Source organism: Penicillium canariense, assembly GCF_028826845.1.
Source record: "Penicillium canariense strain IBT 26290 chromosome Unknown utg000004l_segment0_segment0, whole genome shotgun sequence".
In the NCBI taxonomy this organism is placed as follows: Eukaryota; Fungi; Ascomycota; class Eurotiomycetes; order Eurotiales; family Aspergillaceae; genus Penicillium; species Penicillium canariense.
This window is the reverse complement of record NW_026622731.1, coordinates 4048219-4067901: the sequence shown is the minus strand read 5'-3', so window position 1 is coordinate 4067901 and position 19683 is coordinate 4048219. Positions and strand designations below refer to the sequence as shown.

At 51.4% G+C, this 19683-nt stretch overlaps 8 protein-coding genes across 8 annotated transcripts; 3 read left to right on the top strand and 5 right to left on the bottom strand.

The window, feature by feature from the left end:
* Positions 1 to 156: 156 nt before the first annotated feature.
* Positions 157 to 2716, top strand: cef1 (putative cell division control protein (Cdc5); the record flags this gene model as incomplete). Its single annotated transcript, XM_056689858.1, has 4 exons — positions 157 to 182; positions 237 to 270; positions 337 to 680; positions 733 to 2716. The coding sequence occupies 4 exons, from the start codon at positions 157 to 159 to the stop codon at positions 2714 to 2716; spliced, it is 2388 nt and encodes a 795-aa protein (XP_056542287.1).
* Positions 2717 to 3160: 444 nt separating this feature from the next.
* Positions 3161 to 5016, top strand: N7482_007733 (NuA4 histone acetyltransferase complex catalytic subunit ESA1; the record flags this gene model as incomplete). Its single annotated transcript, XM_056689857.1, has 6 exons — positions 3161 to 3240; positions 3336 to 3363; positions 3429 to 3493; positions 3546 to 3616; positions 3658 to 4799; positions 4858 to 5016. 6 exons carry the CDS (start codon positions 3161 to 3163, stop codon positions 5014 to 5016), a joined length of 1545 nt encoding a protein of 514 aa, XP_056542286.1.
* A 934-nt stretch (positions 5017 to 5950) lies between these two features.
* On the bottom strand, positions 5951 to 9798 carry N7482_007732 (uncharacterized protein; the record flags this gene model as incomplete). The annotated part of the gene is made up of 2 exons (XM_056689856.1): positions 5951 to 9240; positions 9303 to 9798. The coding sequence occupies 2 exons, from the start codon at positions 9796 to 9798 to the stop codon at positions 5951 to 5953; spliced, it is 3786 nt and encodes a 1261-aa protein (XP_056542285.1).
* Positions 9799 to 11022: 1224 nt separating this feature from the next.
* Positions 11023 to 11684, bottom strand: N7482_007731 (F1F0 ATP synthase subunit f; the record flags this gene model as incomplete). Its single annotated transcript, XM_056689855.1, has 5 exons — positions 11023 to 11048; positions 11138 to 11203; positions 11258 to 11405; positions 11551 to 11565; positions 11637 to 11684. 5 exons carry the CDS (start codon positions 11682 to 11684, stop codon positions 11023 to 11025), a joined length of 303 nt encoding a protein of 100 aa, XP_056542284.1.
* Positions 11685 to 11973: 289 nt separating this feature from the next.
* Positions 11974 to 12757, top strand: N7482_007730 (ETC complex I subunit; the record flags this gene model as incomplete). The annotated part of the gene is made up of 3 exons (XM_056689854.1): positions 11974 to 12200; positions 12269 to 12379; positions 12448 to 12757. The coding sequence occupies 3 exons, from the start codon at positions 11974 to 11976 to the stop codon at positions 12755 to 12757; spliced, it is 648 nt and encodes a 215-aa protein (XP_056542283.1).
* A 722-nt stretch (positions 12758 to 13479) lies between these two features.
* Positions 13480 to 14047, bottom strand: N7482_007729 (uncharacterized protein; the record flags this gene model as incomplete). Its single annotated transcript, XM_056689853.1, has 2 exons — positions 13480 to 13721; positions 13984 to 14047. The coding sequence occupies 2 exons, from the start codon at positions 14045 to 14047 to the stop codon at positions 13480 to 13482; spliced, it is 306 nt and encodes a 101-aa protein (XP_056542282.1).
* A 790-nt stretch (positions 14048 to 14837) lies between these two features.
* N7482_007728 (transcriptional regulator family TF) lies at positions 14838 to 16942 on the bottom strand (the record flags this gene model as incomplete). Its single annotated transcript, XM_056689852.1, has 2 exons — positions 14838 to 15486; positions 15543 to 16942. 2 exons carry the CDS (start codon positions 16940 to 16942, stop codon positions 14838 to 14840), a joined length of 2049 nt encoding a protein of 682 aa, XP_056542281.1.
* Positions 16943 to 18088: 1146 nt separating this feature from the next.
* Positions 18089 to 19484, bottom strand: N7482_007727 (alpha/beta hydrolase; the record flags this gene model as incomplete). Its single annotated transcript, XM_056689851.1, has 5 exons — positions 18089 to 18459; positions 18513 to 18807; positions 18871 to 19025; positions 19090 to 19215; positions 19277 to 19484. The coding sequence occupies 5 exons, from the start codon at positions 19482 to 19484 to the stop codon at positions 18089 to 18091; spliced, it is 1155 nt and encodes a 384-aa protein (XP_056542280.1).
* Positions 19485 to 19683: the final 199 nt, after the last annotated feature.

Here is a 19683-nt window from a genome sequence, read left to right as displayed (position 1 = left end):
CTCGGCCTTGGCAAGCTCGCTTTTCTCCCAGCTCCGTCAAGCCACCGCGCGTCGACTGTTATCCGGGGATCTCACATTTCATCTCCCCGGAAGTTGATTTGCGATCTTGTCTCTGCTCTCTGAGATATCGACAGGACTCAGTTCAACCCGCGCACCATGCCTGTCGTAAAGGGAGGTGTTTGGTAAGATATTCCCATGAGTCCATCCGCGACCGATCACAGCTAACAAACCATTAGGACCAACATTGAGGACGAGGTCCTTCGGGCGGCCGTAAGTCTCACTCACATAACTTGAGAACAGATTGGAAGGAATGCGCAAGTACTGACTTGAAGATAGGTGTCCAAATATGGTCTCAACCAATGGGCCCGAGTATCGTCTCTTCTCGCCCGGAAGACACCGAAGCAGTGCAAAGCGCGTTGGATCGAATGGCTGGATCCGGGAATTCGCAAGGTGGAGTGGTCGCGAGAGGAGGATGAGAAGCTTCTACATCTGGCAAAGTTGATGCCAACGCAATGGCGCACGATTGCTCCTATTGTCGGACGTACTGCAACTCAATGCCTGGAGCGGTACCAGAAGCTTTTAGATGAGGCTGAAGCCCGTGAGAACGATGAACTCGGTTTGGGAGGACCGGAGGGTGGAGAGACGGCGGCCCCTAGTGCGGACGATGTCCGCCGCCTACGGTACGTTGGTTCCTAGGCATGTTTCAAAGCCCACTTTATTAACGACTTACAGCCCTGGCGAGTTGGATCCCGATCCCGAGTCTAAACCTGCGCGTCCCGACACGATCGATCTCGATGAAGATGAGAAGGAAATGCTTAGCGAAGCGCGTGCCCGTCTCGCCAATACACAGGGTAAAAAGGCCAAGCGCAAGGCCCGAGAACGCCAATTGGAGGAGTCGCGTCGACTGGCAGTGCTGCAGAAGCGCCGTGAGCTGAAGCATGCTGGTATCAACGTTAAGGTAGTAACCCGGAAACCGGGCGAGATGGATTACAATGCAGATATCCCATTCGAAAAGCCGGCTGCCCCTGGATTCTATGATACCATAGACGAGCAAACCCGGAATGAACGCCAACGGGAAATGTTCGATCCCCGCAAGCAACAGCTGGCCAACAAGCGGAAAGGTGATCAAGATGAAGACGCCGAGCGCAAGAAGCGCAAGAATGACAAGAACAGCAACTCGGCTGCTTTTGCTGCAGCTGCTCGTGCAGGCCAAATGCAAAAGATTCGGGAGGCAGAGCAGAGCAGCAAGCGTCGTGGTCTGGTCCTGCCTGCACCGCAGGTCAGCGAGGGTGAAATGGAAGATATTATTAAGATGGGCATGGCTGGAGACAAGGCTAGCCGGATGAGTGCCGACGAAGAAACCGCCCGGGGGCTTATTGGACAATACGGCTCAATTGTTGGAGGAACCCCCATCCGTACACCACGGGCTGCGCCGGAGGAGGATCACATTGCCAATGAAATTAAGAATATTCGGGCTCTGACCGAAACTCAGTCGTCTTTGCTCGGAGGAGAGAACACTCCTCTTCACGAGGGCGGTTCATCAACAGGCTTCGATGGGATTGCCCCTCGACGACAGCAGATTGTTACGCCCAACCCAATGGCCACCCCATTCCGACAGGCCAACGGCGTGGGGGCCACCCCGATGCATGGTGGGGTTGGCCCAGGTGCCACTCCGCTACGCACACCAAGAGATCACCTTGCCCTGAATCGGGAAGGCGAGGGCAGCCAGCTTGTTGGCAGCACGCCTCGGGATATCAAAATACACGAGAACTTCATGCGCCAGTCAATCCGCAGCAAACTCTCTGCACTCCCGAAACCCAAAGAAACCGAGTGGGAACTGGAAGAACTTCCATCTGAAACCGCAGAGCCCTCCACTGCAGTCGAAATCACTCAGGAAGATGCGGCCGAGCGTGATCGCAGAGAGAAAGAGGATCGAGAGAAAGCGGCCCGGGCTGAGTTCAAGCGCCAGTCACAGGTGTACCAGCGCGGTCTACCTCGACCTGCAGTCCTTGATCTCGATGCGTTGATGCAGCGTGCCTCTCACGTTACTGACCCAGTCGAGGGCCTGATTGCCAGAGAAGCCGCAGTTATCATTGCACATGACTCCCGGAAGTATCCTGTGCCCGGTGCAAAGGTCGAAGGGAAAGCACCTAAACTGGGCCGCCTGGATGACAAATTTTTGGAGACCGCTCGTGCTGCTATTGTAGCTGAAATTGCCTCGGCCGAAGCACAACAGCAACAACAAGACTGGCAAGAAAAGTTCGATGACGTTTGGTCATCAACTCGGGCCAACGCCCTCCCTGGCTTGGACAACTACGACGACGAAGACGAGAAGGATGACTTCCAAGAGGAGCAGCGCATGATCGGGGCCTTCGACGACGTTCAAAGGTCCCTGCTCGCTACCGCCGAGAAGGGTAACAAGCTGGAGAAGAAGCTAGCACTGCATTATGGCGGATACCAAAACCGCGCCAAGATGCTACGAACGAAGATTCTGGAGGCTAGTGCAGCTCTACCCAAGGCACAGGACGATCTTGATTCTTTCCGTACACTCCAGATCTCCGAGGAAGCTGCTGTCTCTCGGCGACTGGAGCGACTGCGTGAGCAGGTGTCCTTCGTTATGCGCCGGGAGCGGGAGGCACAGGAGTTGTATAAGAGCCGAAAGGACGAGTTGGATGAGCTTGTTGCTGGCACGGCTACGGTCAATGGATGGCACTAAATCGTCGGCTTTTTCTTTTCTTCAATTTTCTATATTTTTGGGGGGATCATGACCCATTGCAGGCTCTTTTTGTATCACTAGGAAGGTTACATTTGCGTGGATAATGCTAAATCGCCAGGAGTTTGACTCGGTCACACTTCATCGCTTCTATTAGAACCTACACCCTTATGTAACAACCCGCAGTATCTTTTAGTCTTCCAGTTATCTCAGATGCTTGGAAAACATCCTGCTCATTCACTTTGGTTACACTGACTGTAGATATACTCGCCATTTCGACTAAGAAAGAGTCAACTTCCCGATGCGGACCCGCTGACATAACCTCCGTCGACGACGCCTCCCCCTTCCGCCTTTGACACTCACCTCCCATCGGCCGCGCATCGCATCGCATCGCATCCATCTCTTCTTTGTCCCGGTTCTGCTTGAGTAGACTCACAGAAAACGACCATGGGCGTCCGAGACTCCGGCGAGGCGACGGGGACGCCCGACCCTGTCGAGAAGGGGCTCGCCACCGTCAACACCATCACGTAAGTTCAACCCGAGCCAGAAGAAAGACAAAATTTTTTTCCCCGGGCTCTCAATGTCGCTTTTTCTCGGTCGCGTATACTGACCAAGGTGATAGCCTCGGTGTGAAGGCCATGGTGCAGAAGGTGAGTCCTGCGCTATTGCAGAGTCTGGCGTGTATCACGTGATATAATATTGACCGCGACGTTAGGATGGCGAACTTCGGAAGGCAGAAATCCTGTCAATCAGGGAACGCAAGGGTGGCCTTTCCTTCTAGTAAGTGTAGATTTTTGATCAGATATGGACTCATTTGTGCTAATATATACAGTGTTCATTATGTCGACTTCAACAAACGTCTTGACGGCAAGTCCAATTCAAGAGCATATAAGCTACATTCAAGTGGGTGATGACACTGACAGCATGCACAGAATGGATTCCAGCTGCACGCATCGATCTCTCTCATGAGGTTGAGTGGCCACGGCCAGAAAAGTCAGACAAGAAAAAGAGTGCTGCCATCAACAAGGCCCCCAGCAAGAATGCGCCTAAACAGCAGCGCGCGGACAGCCGCGAGGTATCGGGAACACCCGATGCCTTCGGCAGCAAGAACTCGAACATTGCAAAGACCCCACGGCCCTCGATGGCTGGAGGCAAGGAAAACCGGGATACTCCTGGCGGTGATGTCTCGATGGTCGGATCTGAGGCGGTTTCCTCCGTCGGGACGCCGAAAGTCACGGACTCGGAAGACCTCGACATGACAGATGCCCCCTTCAAAGAGGAGGTCAAGACCGCTTCGGGGGAGGTGATTACCCGTGAAGAGGAAATTGAGCGGTTGCGTACAGGTGGCAGTATGACCCAAAACCCGACGGAGGTCCACCGCGTGCGAAACTTGACCAAGCTTCAAATGGGCAAATACGACATCGAGCCGTGGTATTTCTCCCCATACCCAGATTCATTCTCCGATGTCGATCTGGTCTACATCGACGAGTTCTGTCTGAGCTACTTCGACAACTACCGTGCCTTCGAGCGGCACCGTTCCAAGTGCACAATGGTTCACCCTCCTGGCAACGAGATTTACCGGGATGAGAATATTTCCTTCTTTGAGGTTGACGGCCGTCGTCAGCGGACATGGTGTCGCAACCTGTGTCTTCTCAGCAAGCTCTTCCTGGACCACAAAACGCTCTACTACGACGTCGACCCGTTCTTGTTCTACTGCATGTGCACTCGGGACGATACAGGCTGCCATCTCGTTGGCTACTTTTCGAAAGAGAAAGACTCCGCTGAGGGCTACAATCTGGCTTGTATCACTACATTCCCACAATTCCAGCGTGCAGGCTATGGCCGCCTGCTGATCGCTATGAGCTATGAGCTCAGTAAGCGCGAGGGCAAGCTAGGTTCTCCCGAGAAGCCTCTCAGTGACTTGGGTCTGCTTAGTTACCGCCGTTACTGGCGCGAGACTCTTGTCGAGCTGCTGGCAGAACCAAATCGCGAGGCCATGAGCGAGAACGAGCTCGCTCTTCTCACATCCATGACTGAAAAGGACATTCATGAGACATTGCTCGTGAACAACATGCTCCGATACCATGTAGGCTCCTTCCATACCCTTGCATCTTCGTATTAAGATCATGCTAACCCCTTCATAGAAAGGAAATTGGATTATCATCCTCACCGACCAAGTCATCGAGGAGCACAACAAGCGCCTTGAGAAAGAGAAAATCAAGGGCTCGCGGAGAATCGACCCTGTCCGCCTTCAGTGGAAGCCTCCCGTCTTTACTGCCTCCAGCCGTACGTGGAACTGGTAAAGAGAATGCGGCTTAGATCTTTTTCAAGCAGCTGTGGCCAGGGCAGACTACCTGTGGGGTTTGGATATATTCTAGGCGGTCTTCTCAAATAATGACTTCATGGGCGTATGGTAATATTAAAGGTGTTCGGTGGAGCGTTCTGGGGATGTGGTGTTTTTGGATCTGGATAACGTGTGATTCTACTTCTTGATACCTCTATTCTGTACAACATTTTCCTCGAAAATCTACAAATCAATTGTCTTTCAAAATCCCCGAATTTGTCCAAATGGAGCCATTTGTAGTGATAACTGAAGTATGGTTACGACATCCCTCTATAAAGGTAGTAGATTATCCAGTCTAGCCTACGAGTAACATGGGGCAAGAACCGAAAACTCAAGACTACATGATATGAATTGAGTAGGCTGCATGATACATTGAAGACTTGCAAACCGCGTCCATGATGGAGACGGGTTGAGCTTGAACGCAACGCAAACAGGGAAGGGCACATTGGATTTGCACTTCATTGAGCGTGAGGCTAAGGCAGAGAATGCCCGCAGCTAAGAGAAAAGAAAGTGAAGTCCGAGAATAGATATGGCATACTCGGACTTAACCTTGCGCTCGTCAAGCTGCACGCCCCCGCACACAGCCTGGCGGGCACGAGAAAAATGGAGTGAACAAAAAGTACATAACACGAAGGAAGCGGGTGGTGAGGATGTGGAGGGTGAGCGGATGGGAGGCGGGGTTTGGTGCTGCTGTCTTCTGACTGGGGCCATCGTTTTCCGTGACGAATGGAGAGCAGTATAGCAGGCACCGGATTGGTTGGGGTTGGGGTGCGGTTTGAGCGAGGAACCGCGAAGCAAATAAATCAGCTTTCTGGCAAGACCTAAAAACCCGAAAAGTAAAAAATGCTCGTAGGGCTTCCCGCTGATAATCCCCAAGAGTGGAAGAGTGGCACCTAAGAGCGCGAGCTACTGAGTGTGCGTGGGCCCCAGGATGCGTTCCGCGACTGGTGGCGTGGAGAGGAAGACGGGGTACCGCTCTGCTGCTGGGAGGAAGAAGAGGGCTTCTTAGGTCCCAGGCTACCCCCAGAAACCTCGCGGGGCTTGGTTCCTTTGCGGGGTTTGAAGGTGGGGGAGCTGCGGTGCCGCGAGTTAGGACCATTAGCCTTCTTCGGAAGACTGAGGGTCCTGGCTGCCACTGCACCGGGCAGCCGGATCAAGATGCGAATATTACCGGACTGATCCTTCTCCCCGAACCCGACCAAATACGGCTCGATGCTGTGGACTTGCATCGGCTTGAGGATCTTGGCACGCAGACGAGATGGCGGAGGTGCCGGAGCAGCCTGCCATGCGTTTGCGGGAGCCATGTTCGGGACGCGCACGCTGGGCAGAGAGCCCGGCTCACGATCCTCAAAAATCTCATCTTGTTCTTCTACCTGCCGGACCGCAAGGTGACCATCGCCAATCTGCACGTCATTCTCAATGTTGGGCAGTGAGACAGACACGGCTGCAACGGGTAGTGGAACATCCAGAGGCTCCTTAGTTGCAGACGTAATAGCCAAAGCAGACTTCTTCTCAACAGGGGTCTTTTTGCCGAAGAGGCAATTGATCTTCTCCTGCCAAGAGATTGCAGTTGAAGCAGGTGCTGGAGGACCCCGTGGAGGAGCGGCCGCCATGGACGCAAACGAAGGCGGAGCTGCTGGGACAGCCAGAGCTTTAGGAGGAAGCTTAACCACAGGCTTGGGGTTGGGAAGATGGACCAACGGCCGGCCAGACCCGCCAAAATACACAGGGTGGCTTGAAATCTCCTCTGGTGGAGGTGGCGATGGGCTTCGCTGATAGTCATACTTCTCCACTGTTGGACGCTTTGGTTGCTCAGCAGCATGCGGGAAGAACCGCGAGCTGCGCGCGGGAACGCTGACGAGGGGTCTGGAATGGCTATCAGTGAACGGAAGACCGTCCGCGGGTACATCCAGACCAGTCAGTGGGTTGGAAGGAGATCCGTTGTTTTTCTTGTTCACAACTCCAGGGGGCATTCCAATAGCGGTTCTCTGACCAGCTTCATCCGCGCCCCCTCGAATAGGCTTCCAGCTTTCTTGAAGAGAGGAAACTACTGGGTTCGGTTGCTCCATGTTCGCATTGAACTCCTGGCGCGCCTGCGCTTGCTGTGCATGCTCGCGCTGAGGAGCAACAATGTGGAAGTTGTTCCATGTTAATCCACCGGCTTGACGAGAATCTTGCTGCCACTGGCTCTGTTGTAAAGAAGGCGGCGCAATTGGACCGGGGCGGCTGATGGGGCTCAAGGGATCAAAGGCTGTGTGCCTGGTCTCAGGTGACGGCAGCGGGGAGATAGAAGCCGACTCCTGCGGGCCCGAAAAGGCCTGCGGCGGCACCGCCGGTTGGTCGAGACTCAATTGGCTTCGAAGAGGAAGTTCGCGTGACGGGAACCCACCAAGGCTCTGATCAAAGATACCGTTGCCGAGAGTTCTGTCACTGCTCAGGGGCTTCCAAGGGTTCTTCACTGAAGGAGAAGATGAAGCCAAGTTGGAGTTAGTTGTCCAGGGAGCATATGTACTAGGAACATTGAGATTTCCACGCCACTGCGCGCCTTGCTCATCAGCCTTTGTGTCCGCAGGACGAGACTCGGGCTGCTGATGGACACCGCTCGCAGCTGTTGCTAGCTCACGTTTCTGTTCACGAGGAGACGGAGGAACACGACGCATATGAGAAGGCGACGAGGGCTTTTCGGGGTGTTTCTCAGCAGCACGATCCCTCTCATTCGCCGCCACAAGTTTCTTGACAGTGTCAGGATGGTGAACTTTCATCATTCCATACTGCTTGGGCTCGCCAGTTGGTTCAGGAACCGGAGGCTTTGGAGGAGAGTGAAGCGTCGCGGGGGCTGGCGCTGCGGGCGTCTGAGGCTTACGGCTCTCGGTGCTTTCCTTGCGCTGTGGCTGTTGCTTGTCTGGGGGTGGGCCCAAAGCTGCAAGTTTCTTCTTAATTCTCTCTTCCCTTGCAAGGCGGTCCCTTTCCTCCTGTTCTAAACGTCTCTGTCGAGCTTCAAGGCGCTTCTCCTTCATAATACGTTCCTGTAGCACAACGGGATCCTCTTGCGGTTCTTCCGGTGCGGCAACTGGAGCAGACTGTTGTTCAACAGGAGAAGCATCGCTCACACTCGGAGGCGACTGTCCGGCCCATCCTGGAGCGGCGTGCTGTTGGGTTGGAGAGGGCTCATGGACAGGTCCTTGTTCACGTCCCATCAATGCTGGGTCAACGATACCGTTGCTTTGAGATCCCCGGCGGGTGTCCATATACCTCGGCGGTACATCTGTACGGCCAAAAGACATTCGGCGACCAAATCCTCCACTTCCTCCACTGACATTCGATGATGTACGGCGACGGTTGTAGCTCATGCCATCCTGGTGACTAGATCGATGGGTCTGGAATGCAGCAGATGGCTCTGCTGGTCCACCTTGTTCGGCATGATTTAGGCGTTGCAGAACAGCCGGGGGACGAGGGCCCTGGTCATGTCGCCATGATCCCCTTCGGGTGTCTTGTACTGGCTCGTACCGGCCCGACCGCGAGTTATAAAGTTCTCGGGGTGCACCTGGTGCAGTTTCTCTCCACGTGCGATTGAAATCATCCGCAGCAATCTCCGTCGGAGGGAATGAAGTGTGATGACCATCATCTCGTTGCACGTAGTTCATAGGACCAGTGCTTCGGGGCTGTTGAGAAACGTGAATAGGTGGGTTAACGGGAGACACTCGTTCGACAGGAGGCAAGGCTGCCCAAGGTGATTTGGCTGGTGGAGGAGCCGGGCTTGTAGATCCGGATTGTACTCTGTCGTTCGGTCCTTTGGAATAGATACTTGCGGCCTTGGCCTGCCGCTCTGCATTGGCTCCGAGTTTAAGGACGGTAGGGTTTGGCCCGACCGAAGTGGTTGGCTTTGGTGCAACAATCTTGATCGTGTCCCTAGCCACTGTTTGTTCTGGGAGAAGTGTCACATCCTCTACCTCTTGCAGGCTCTGGTCTGGCGGCGGCGGAGGATCATTATGCGTGAGAGTAACCTTCGTTCCGTCGTTCCATTCAATCGTCTCCGGGGCCCAATCGTCCTCATCATCGTCGATATCGGCCCATTTCGCCTCAGTTCCGCCTCCATCTTCTTGGATTCGAGAAGTCATGTGAATACCATATTGTTGCTTCAACTCTTCATCGGTCAAATGCTTCGTCGGAGTCGGCTGGACGGCTATAGTAGGAAAAAAAGTCAGTCAGTTTTGAAGTCCAAAGCTTGCGCTGCCAAAAACATACGTCGATTCTTGTTCCAAACTTGATTAGGATCAGGCCCTGACCCGCCAGGCTTAGCACCGCCTGCACCGGCCTTCGAAAACGAATCACGCATGCCGGAGGTGGTCTTCGCGACCAAGCGTGGCCTTGAACTCGGCTGGGGTGTACCAAGGGGAGTAGTGGATGTGGATAGAACTAATATGCTGTCAGTGGTAGGGCCCCCAAATATGCAACTGGGGCGAACAAAGGAGTAACCTTTCTCAGGCGCCTTGGGCGGTGCCGCAGCCCCGGGGGCTTTTGGCACGGAAAATTTAGCAAATGAAACAGGCTTGAATGTCGTAGGTTTCTTCACAGAACCAGTCCGGTTGTGGTGTCTACCATCGGTCCGACTGGCATCTGACTCCGAACCGCCCTGTGAAGCTGTGTCGTCCGCGCCATCGGAAGACGATGCCAGTCCGTTCAGTTCAAGGGCTCTGGAAGCGACCAGCCCGGCGCTCTGCTTTGACACATCCTGCGCCATGTTCAGCTTTATGATCACACATTCTTTGAACCGTATGCACCCACCATCGCAGACCCTGTGGCATCCTTGTCACCTCCTGTCCCCTCGGCTTGAGACCTAAGCGTGACCCTCGTCTCGTCGTTCGGTTGCGGATCGGTTGGCAGTTGTGTTGCCAGATTTGATGCGGTATGTTCGGTCTCCCTCACGTCCCCTCTAGCAGGTGGCTTGTCGTTAATGCTCGCAGGAACGCCGGAAGGCGAAGGCTCGCCGCCCGACAGGGTCTGATCTACCACATCGCGGCCGCTCTGCTCTGCCATAACAATACTCGAGTCTGTAGGGGGTGAAGAAAGCGATATTTGTTAGACCGGCACCCTGTAAAAGCCTGGGGTATGGGATGAAATTATGCGGACGCGAGTGGGCAGCCGCGGGTTCAATCTCGCATGGTAACGGAAGAAACTGACGATAGCGTACCTCTTGTCAGAGTCCAGGAATCGCCGCGGTTGAACTGCTCGCTTGTCTGGTTGTACCCTGGAAGATCGGGATTCCACAACCAGGTAGAGGATGTTGGGGCGGCCAACCTCCAGGAGCTGCTGAGAAGCCGGGTGTCGCGCTCGGCGAGAGCAGCTGCGGAGTCGAGAAAGGCGCGTGAGGATATCCGCGACCCAGGGGAATTCCCAAGGATGGGGGGAGGGGGTGGGAGAAGGGGATGATGTCGTGGGGAGGAGGGTGATGGATGGTTACTCGGCTCAGTCTCGTTGAGATGGTTGTCGGGTTTGAAGCTGAGAGTTGGCTGTTTTCGGTTAGCGCTGACCCGGGAAGGTTGTGAGGAGGTTCTTGCAGCACCCACCACCACTTTAATGTGACTAGTCTAAGGCGTCGAGGCCGCGATGATTTTGCGCAGGCATAAACGGACGGCAGAATTCCACGGTCAGACCTAGCTCATCGAAATATCTATGAGCGAATGGAATGAGGTAACTTGGGGGACTATCAGGCCACGATGGTGGTGCAATTAAGCGGAGCGGAGAACCCCCGGAGGCCACTAGGGCACTAGGTCACTACAAAGTACACGCGCATGGCTGCAGCCCTTTTGAGGCAGACTAAAGGAGACTACCACACGGTCTAGTAATGAAACACGGTGAGATTCAATATGAGAAGTCTCTAATTCCTACACTGCTTCGCTCTGGGCCAGAGGATGCAGTATGTACATCAAAAATCCTCCTCCCATTTCCAACCAAATGAAATACTTTAGTGAGGGTGGTTCTTGTGGTGGCCTACCGAAATGATTAGTAAACAGTCATCCATCTAAACAGACATGCACAGGGCAATCATTTCGTGTCATGTCATAGAAGGTAAAACTCACGCAGGTGGAAGTAGTACTCCATGCTGTAGCCCATGAGCAGGATACCGGCGATGGCGTGGAGCAGAGCTGTTTCGAATCAGTATCCATGGCATTTCCAAATATCATACAGTCGCAACTTACGGGCGCCAGAGTTCTTGTTGAAGTAGCGGGCTTGGTAGCGGCCGAGGAGACCAGTGGCCTTAGCCTGGGGGGCAGGGCCACGGGGCAGGCCGGCGTAGAAGGTCACGACGCGCTCCATGCGGGCAGCATCCTGGGCAGCGCCGATGGCCTTCATATGTATGTTAGCAATGATTCCCGGGAGAGAAAACGAGGTGTCGCGTTGCCGTATCGCAGGAAAAGAGACTTCGGGAAGGTACGGGGCTGGTAGAGGTGCCAGGTGTGATGGCAGGCACGAAGGGTTCCGAGGGACTCACGTTGGGGGAAGCGATCTAGAGTGCCAGTCAGTATCATCAGCAACCATTTGCGAAGCCTTTGGTAGGCCAATTCGAGGTCATCGTACCTTGGGAGGGATCAGGGTCGAGAGACCACGGCGAACGATGTAGCTCATCTTGTCTGGACTGGTAGGGGTCAGAAATTTGTCGCAGTGAATAGTTTCGGCCTCGACGAATCCATAGAAGCCAACAGGAAGGACGTACGGTCTTTCGCAGCGCAAGTGAACCGGGAACGACTGATGATGGAGGAGAAAGAGACTCTTCGGTCGGGAAGCGGGTGGTCGGATGAGTTAAATGCGCTAAACCTAATTCGGATATGCCGTGACCTGCACTCTGCGATTGACCTCCTCCTGCACCCGCTCCGTCTTTGGCTATAACCACACTCCCCACTCCCCACCGTCAACCATGTCGCTCTTCCGAATTGGAGGCGGTGCTGGCCTCCGCGCGGCCCGGCTCGCAGCCCCTGTCAATGCCCGCTTCGTCTCCAACGTCTCCAAGGAGGTGAAGACCACCCCGACTGAGGCTCCCACCACGCCCAACAAAGGCAGCTCCATGATCAACAAGCAGAGCCCTTCGGAGGCAATGACCCGTCATCAGCCTGACTATGAGGCTACCATTGACCACGGCACCTCGTACGCTACCATACATTGCTTTCCGCCGCATATCGGGTTCACTAACATGTTTTTCCTTTGTCTTGCAGCCAATTCTCCCCAGTTCCCAAGCGCGTGATGGATGGAAGCGAGCCTGGTCCTACTCTGCCTGCTGCAGTTCTCTCCGGCGCCCCTACCGATCTCCAGGCCCGCACTGTCAGGTACTTTCGCCCGCCCCGAAAAAGGTCATACCTGGGGATTCAAGACGCTAATTTCTCAATCCTCATAGAATCTACCGCCCAACAAAGCCTGCTACCCAGTCTGGCACCTGGCACGGGCACCACTGGCGGATGGACTGGGACATTCTGCAGAAGGGTCACCGTTGGGAAAACCCGCTGATGGGTTGGCAATCTTCTGCGGATAGTATGCAAGGAACCAACCTCAAGTTCAAGTCGAAGGAGGATGCCATTGCCTTTGCCCAGAAGCAGGGCTACGAATACTTTGTGCAGGAGCCGAATGAGCGCCGCTTTGTGCCCAAGGCTTACGCCAACAACTTCCTTCACGAGACGAAGAAGATCAAGCACATCAAGACCAAATGATTGTGCTTTCAAGTGTATTATGTAAATATCTGCAGGTTTCCCTTTCTTTCTTATCTTCGAATCAAAATCAAAGATGCTACTATATCATGTCAAATCCTCAAAAGTTGGGGCGGTTACTTATTGGCCTGTGCAGGCGGGTCAGCCACTCCTCGGTGTGGCCTGAGAGGAGTGGTTGGAGCACTACGAGGAAATCTATAAGCTAGATGAAACGATTCGATGTTTCTCTACGATTTCATGGCTTGATCAAGATACATTTTGTTAGTATGTGTTTGCTACGAAACCCCAGACAAACCGATGCGTACGCCAAGTAGACTATCCGGCTATGGTAGTCAATTACAATGAGATCGCGAGCCATAAAGTTACACATAAGATCTATTGGAATTGGCAGATCAACATATTGTACTTCTAAGAGAGTATCATAACGTATGAATATGGATTTTTCAAACGACACATCCAAATATTTATACAGAGAAGGAACCTAGGCCAGCAGTTCATGGAAAATATACAATATTCTGACAGAGTGCGTAGCAGATCAGGAGAGACGTAGCAAGGAGTACCCAGCTGACCATGGAGTATGACAATCCGTATATTCTGAACATCATGTCATTTCCAGATTGATCACTGGTGCCGGGAACTCACTACACCCTTCCGGATGTATACACACCATTCGAGAATAGTAGATTCATCTGGTAAAGATACGAACAAACATCAAGAATGTTTATTTACATCAATCCTCCATAAGTCCTTCCCTCATCCTCAAGCTCCTCGTCCTCATGCAAGTAGTCTTTCATCTTGTGCCGCTCACTCTCCTTCTTGTGCTGCTCATCATGGTCCTGGGTATCCTTGCCATCCGTCGCCTGACGACTTTCGTTCTTGTCCTTGGCTTCCTGGATATCATGATGGCGATGAAGTATTCTCTCGAAGAAGCCCTCGTGCTCATGAGCGGGCTCTTGGGACGTGGATTCTGGACAACATAAGTCTCCCAAGTAAAAGAATACATGCTCGAAAACACGATGTGCTCACTGTCAGACATAATTACCGAGTCAGTATCACACCAGGAACTGAGTAAACTGAATATTATGAAATTGTAATGGTTGAAAAGTGGTAGAGCATTGAACGAATCGTATGTGGGATGCCTCATATATGTACTCGGACACCCAAGGAAACAATGAACCGCTCCGTCATCAAGTAGAATACAATTGGACTTACTAGGGCGACTCTCTTACCATAGGTTGCTAAAATAATGAGCGCATCATCGACCAAATTTCCCACACCTTGGGCGCAGAACATGTGCGGAAGTCTATTAGGCGGCACCTTCAGGTGGGTCGATCAACTTCTAGGTTTTTGATCTGGAGCTGGTTTAGTAGTCTTGCCACATCCGGACATTCCGCAGGTGCGGGGGGCGCTAGATTTGGTAGGGTGCTTAAGATGTCCATGTGGGTGGCTTGAGAAGAATCAAAAATCTAATCAGGGGGGTTTCTTCGCTATTGGCTAATCCCTTTAATTCAACACAGGTGACGTTTACTTTGAAGGAAGGCTTTAATTTTAAAAAGACTTTGAACAACAGACATGGCGCACTCGCAATCTATCAATCCAATAAACAACATCCTATATGAACCTCTTCTCTTCTCCTCCCAGTACATACGACCCTAGGGTGTGGAGAACAGGGTTTCCCGTCCGCTTAGCCGTACTTAAGCCACACGCCGGCTAGTTAGTAGAATTAGTAGTATAGTAGGTGACTACATACGAATCCTGGCTGTTATAGGTTTTTGGTTTTGGTATGTCTTTAGATTTTTTCCATCTCGTCATTAGAATACCCAAGAGAAGAGAAATTTAATTATGCTGTCAGTTAGATAAAAATGGATGTGGCTCTCTGTAACTCCAAGGTTGTAGCAAGAAAGGGTCTCACCGTGGCGTCGTATCTTTGTCAGTGACCTCGCTAGGAATGGATCATCTAGGACATTCCGTGAGAATTAAGATGATATGACAACAAAGCTGGCCTACAGTCTAATGGAAGGTATCCGCAATAGTACATTTCTTAAATTTAAAAGTCGCTCAATCTACTAAGACCAAGTCGCCATTAACTAGCATTGGACACAACTCCTTCTGTGGTTTCCAGGTACGCTTGATAGACATGTTCATCTAAACTGAACACGGTATCTATCCCTTTCCAGAATATAGAGTCAATGCGTAGTAGGCCAAGTCGAAGATGTGGGAGAGCATCAGACTGAAGGCGCATGTCTCGACGTATTCGCTGTAAATAGCTCCAGTAGCACGCAGCTTCTGCTTGATCGATAGATCCGATGGCCATTAACAAAATTTGATAGTTGACCGAAGAAAACACGGTCGCACTCCACATGGGCCAGAAATTTTCGCGATCATTGGAACCCAGAGTCCGAATGAAGCCAGCCACGGTTGATATACAAGTTTTGGCCTGTGAGTGGACTTGTGAGCGCGATGCAAGATATTCTGGGGACCGCATTTCGTCTGCAGACGCACGAAAGAATGGTCTCAATGTCGCCCGTATAATGCTGAGATGTATGTAATGGTAATGCATTTCTGCTACACGACCTATAGCAGTACGGGTAGCTTGGCCCATTGATGGGAGTTGGCCAGTGAAGCTGATTAATACGGTATCTCGCCACGTAGTAATCCTGTCAATCAATTTTTTGTTTGCATCTAGCGTTCCCTCATAATCAGAGGATGTCGTATGTGTAGCCTTGTGCGAGCTAGTGTACTTTAGTCTCCATTGCCTTGATACTCATTTAGTACTGGGCACACTTACTATAATTGCAGTACCGAGTCGAGTGATGATTCGAGTTCAACTCGCTTCATGAAAGGCGTCCACTCTTCACAGCCAAGGCCGCTGTCAAATCGGTCATCCCCATCAAGTGCATTCAGTGACCATGTTTCAGAGTTCAGAAGTGGAGGGCGGCCGAGGGTGAGAGCCATCCATTTGTCGACCATATAAATACAATATGATAACCGTCGACGCTGGGTGATTTCCCAGGGAGAGATTCTCCACGTTGTTGGGTCTAGGTGCAAACCTAGCGAATGGGAACATGCGATGAGCGTGCTGAGTTGAGTCCATTTGAAGCTGCTGTCCTGCACAATCGGATTTGCAGAGGGTCGAATGAGAAGAAGAAAGAGTGTTTGGATGGTTGATATAGTTGGCATATATATTTCGTATGAAATTACGTCGTTAATCAATTTCAAGAGAGTTTTCACAGATGGCTTCTCATAGGCGAGTTCGATGCACAGCTTTTCATCAAAGTTGGTGAATGGTTGAGCCAAGAGATAGACAATTGCGAGAAGATGTGGCGGACTTTTGCTAGTGTCTAGCGGATTTGAAAGACTGAAAATTGGGTAGTCTGGGACGATAATTCTCTGGAAGAGAGCGATAAGACGTTGCCCTATCTCCTCCGGGACTATGGCTTCAAGGCCTCCCCTTTTAGCTTGAGGAGGCGAAATATCACAACCTTTTTCTTCTCTACTATTCTCAAACATAGAGGGCGGGGAGAGCAGAAAGTGTGTAGGCTTGTCACCAGCGTCCACAGACTGGATGTCTAGGCTTTTGAAATGAAACTTCCCAGCCGAATCATATCTGTAGTGTTGTAGCAGAAATGGGTCCATGTCACCGCTGTTGCCGAGATAAAGCGGCACCATGCTAGCCGTCTCAAGATGAACATCACTTCCCTTGCCTGATCTGCTCTCTTGGGCTTTCTCTGCTTCCAGTAGTGGCGATACCACCCCAGGTGACGAATAAACCAAGCTATTCGGAGTAAAGCCTGTGGGTCTTGGGTCATCGCCAAAAATTCCTAAGGCAGGACCACAATCCCCGAAGAAATACTCCAAATTTGAGGAAGTCCCGGGCAACTGAGGCAAAATCATGCTGTTATCAACCGGCATGAGGGAGTCGAACGACATCGAGTCATTGTCAAGTGGTACGCCAGCTCTTCCACCTGCTGAACTTGACGAGAATTCAAAGGTTTCTCTGGATTCACTTGGCTTTTGGAGCAATTTTTGCGGCCGGTTTGTTGGCTGCAAAAATGTGCACTCCTTTCGATGGAGTGTGCAAAGATAGCAAGGTGGTGCTGAGTCGATACGGCAAGCTGATTTCTTGGCCCGACATGAGTCGCAAGCTCTATTCCGCTTACTCATGAATTTTCGGGCCTTGCTTGACATGATAGCTTCTTCTCACTCGCGATATGTATAAATACTCCTCAGATCGAAGAAGGCGACGGAAAAGAATGACCCCACAGGACGGTGTGACGGAAGGAGAAGGATGGCGTATTGAAGCTACAAGCTATGGCACATAGGGAGTTGTGTAGGTCAAAGTGAATGAGTATATATATGTCGCTTGTCTAACTATCTAGGACAGCTGCAGAGAGTAGGGTAAAGGGGGGAGAGAGATGCTGACTCAGCCGGGGCAGGAGGACGATTGTCCGAGCCGGGTTCGGCTTAACAATGATCCGTGCCGCGTGTGGTTTCAACTTGGCGCCCGTGAGGACTGTAGTGCCAGGTCCACTGTACTCCCTTGATACAAGCGAACACAAGAGCGGCAGCCGACAGCCAGGAGGGCTCTGTTGCAAGAAGAGTGCGGGGAAGGAGTTGGGTGTGTAGTGAAGTTTGTCTGGGTTATTAGGGGGCGACGCTCATTTGAGTTTCCAGCGAACCCTAGGAAGTGGTTGTTCAGTGGGCTGGCGACCACCTTGAAGCTTTCGGCACGCCTGACAGCACTCCCGCATAGCAGCGTATATTAAAGCAAGCTACATCGGGCAAACGAATTCATCATCATCAATACTGCTCAGAGGTAGAACCTCGTGGTTTAGGTTCCTATCTGTTCAGTTAGTTTTGGAAAGGCGATATTAGTCATCGCAGATGGGTTTGCGGGGTTGGCTCGGCCTGGCTCCGACACTAAACACTCTCTTAGTACCAGTTGAATAGTCTAATATCATCGCTCAAGCTAGCAGATATACAAGACATATTGCAGGACGTATTTCACCACTTTCTTCCCGACCAACTGGCTATTACCATGAACTTTACCAATATCTTCGATGCGCATCTCGTCTCTATTGGGAAAACGCACTTTTATCTGTACCGTACTGACCAGCTTGGACATTATGAGTAGAAAAGTATGCAGGTCTTTTGATAAGTCCTTCCATTCTTTATATTTTACTCTGTTTATCTTTCCACTACCTTGATATGTGCGTCCTAGAGCTATAACGTTGGCTGTATACAATTGCTGTTTATAGTAACAACTCTTTTGTTTTGAATGCCGCAGCAGATAGGTACAAAACTAATTCGATCGGTACCTTCCTAGCTTAACATTCAACATGACAGTACCTCCTTCATCTCATGATTCACTTCGAAAATAGTGACATCATTCGAAGATTTTTCTCCCTCATCTTTCCCAAAATGCGCATTTCGGATTACTTCACTAGTATCCTCAATATATGCAAAGCTCTGAGACAATCCTCTTTCAGGATGATTATAATGAGCAAATGCATGGGGCATCCCGGCATAACGCTTCATGGTAACGATATTTCCTGCGTTTTGTAAAATCCTCCCGTAGAATTCCCCTTCATCCCGCTCAAGATCGAACTCGGCAGTAATGATATGTGCTCTTGCGAGGTTTTTGAAGGAAGGAGCCAAGACTGGCGTGCAAATCCAATCGTTATTCAGAACTTTCTCTTGTATGTCTGATTATGGGGTCAGTAGAAAAATTGATAATGTGAATCAGAGTTCATCTTACCCTCATCCTCTCCAATCCAGTACTTGATAAACCATTGTTCCCTTCCCAACGGCCCCCAAGGTACATCGTGATATGACAGTACACTCGCATACGCACAGTTTCTACTGTCCAATTGAAAGTTCCGTAAGCAGTAGCGCATATCTGTTGCTGGAACAACGAGTAACTGAAGCTTAAGGTCCACCCCTTCATTACGTGCGAAATGGGCCATTACTGCCGACATATGACCTCCAGCGGATAAACCACCAATGGAAACACTGGAGGCATTGATGTTCATGCTACTGGCGTTCGTGATCGTCTACACTGTCTAGTTAGCTATACTGTTCTGATGTCATATTTCATTTGGTGAAAAGTAACGTACCCATTTCACAGCTTCCCATGAGTCGTAGATACTTATCGGGTAAGGGAATTCGGGAGCGAGTCGATAATCAACATCAATCACCTTTATGTGTACCTTATTACAGATGTAACGGCACCATGCCGCCTCAGTGTTGAGGTTTCCAAGCACCCAGCCACCTGAGTAGAACCGTAAGTGTTAGTACTACTTCAGATTGATTGAATCTGAAGGTTCATCCCTTACCCCCATGGAAATTCAGATGCACTGGAAATGGGCCAGGGCCTTCAGGAGTATAGACCCTGATCGTAATTATCCCAGCTGGTTGGGAAACGGGAATCCGTAAGTCTTCAACGTGATAGACGGGGGGACCTTATCCATGAAGTGTTCAATTATTATCAGCTTGATCAACATGGGAAGGACATTGGCAAACCTGAGAATGTAGGATAGGTAAAGCTATGCGCCCGTGCATTTTTTCGGTACTCTTCGATGGACACTTCGTCTGCTCTCACCATCTGACTTCCATACTTCTCCCACAGCGTGACCCATTCGCGGTCTAGTCCAGGTAGAAGGTGGTCGGGAATTGAAAGGCGATGCTTCTTGGATTCACATGTTGGAACAGACATCTCTTGAATTGCCATTTTGAGAGATTACCCTCATACAAAACTGCAATAAGGTGGAAGATAACCAGGATAACGATTACAATATCTTCTTAAATGAACACAGTCCGACTGGCCGGGGATTGGCGGCATCGAGCATCCCTATCAGTAACCGAACTCCGGTCCGATAGGCACTGGCTGAGTGGGGAACCCTACCTACCTGGCGGGGCTTGTGTTCAAC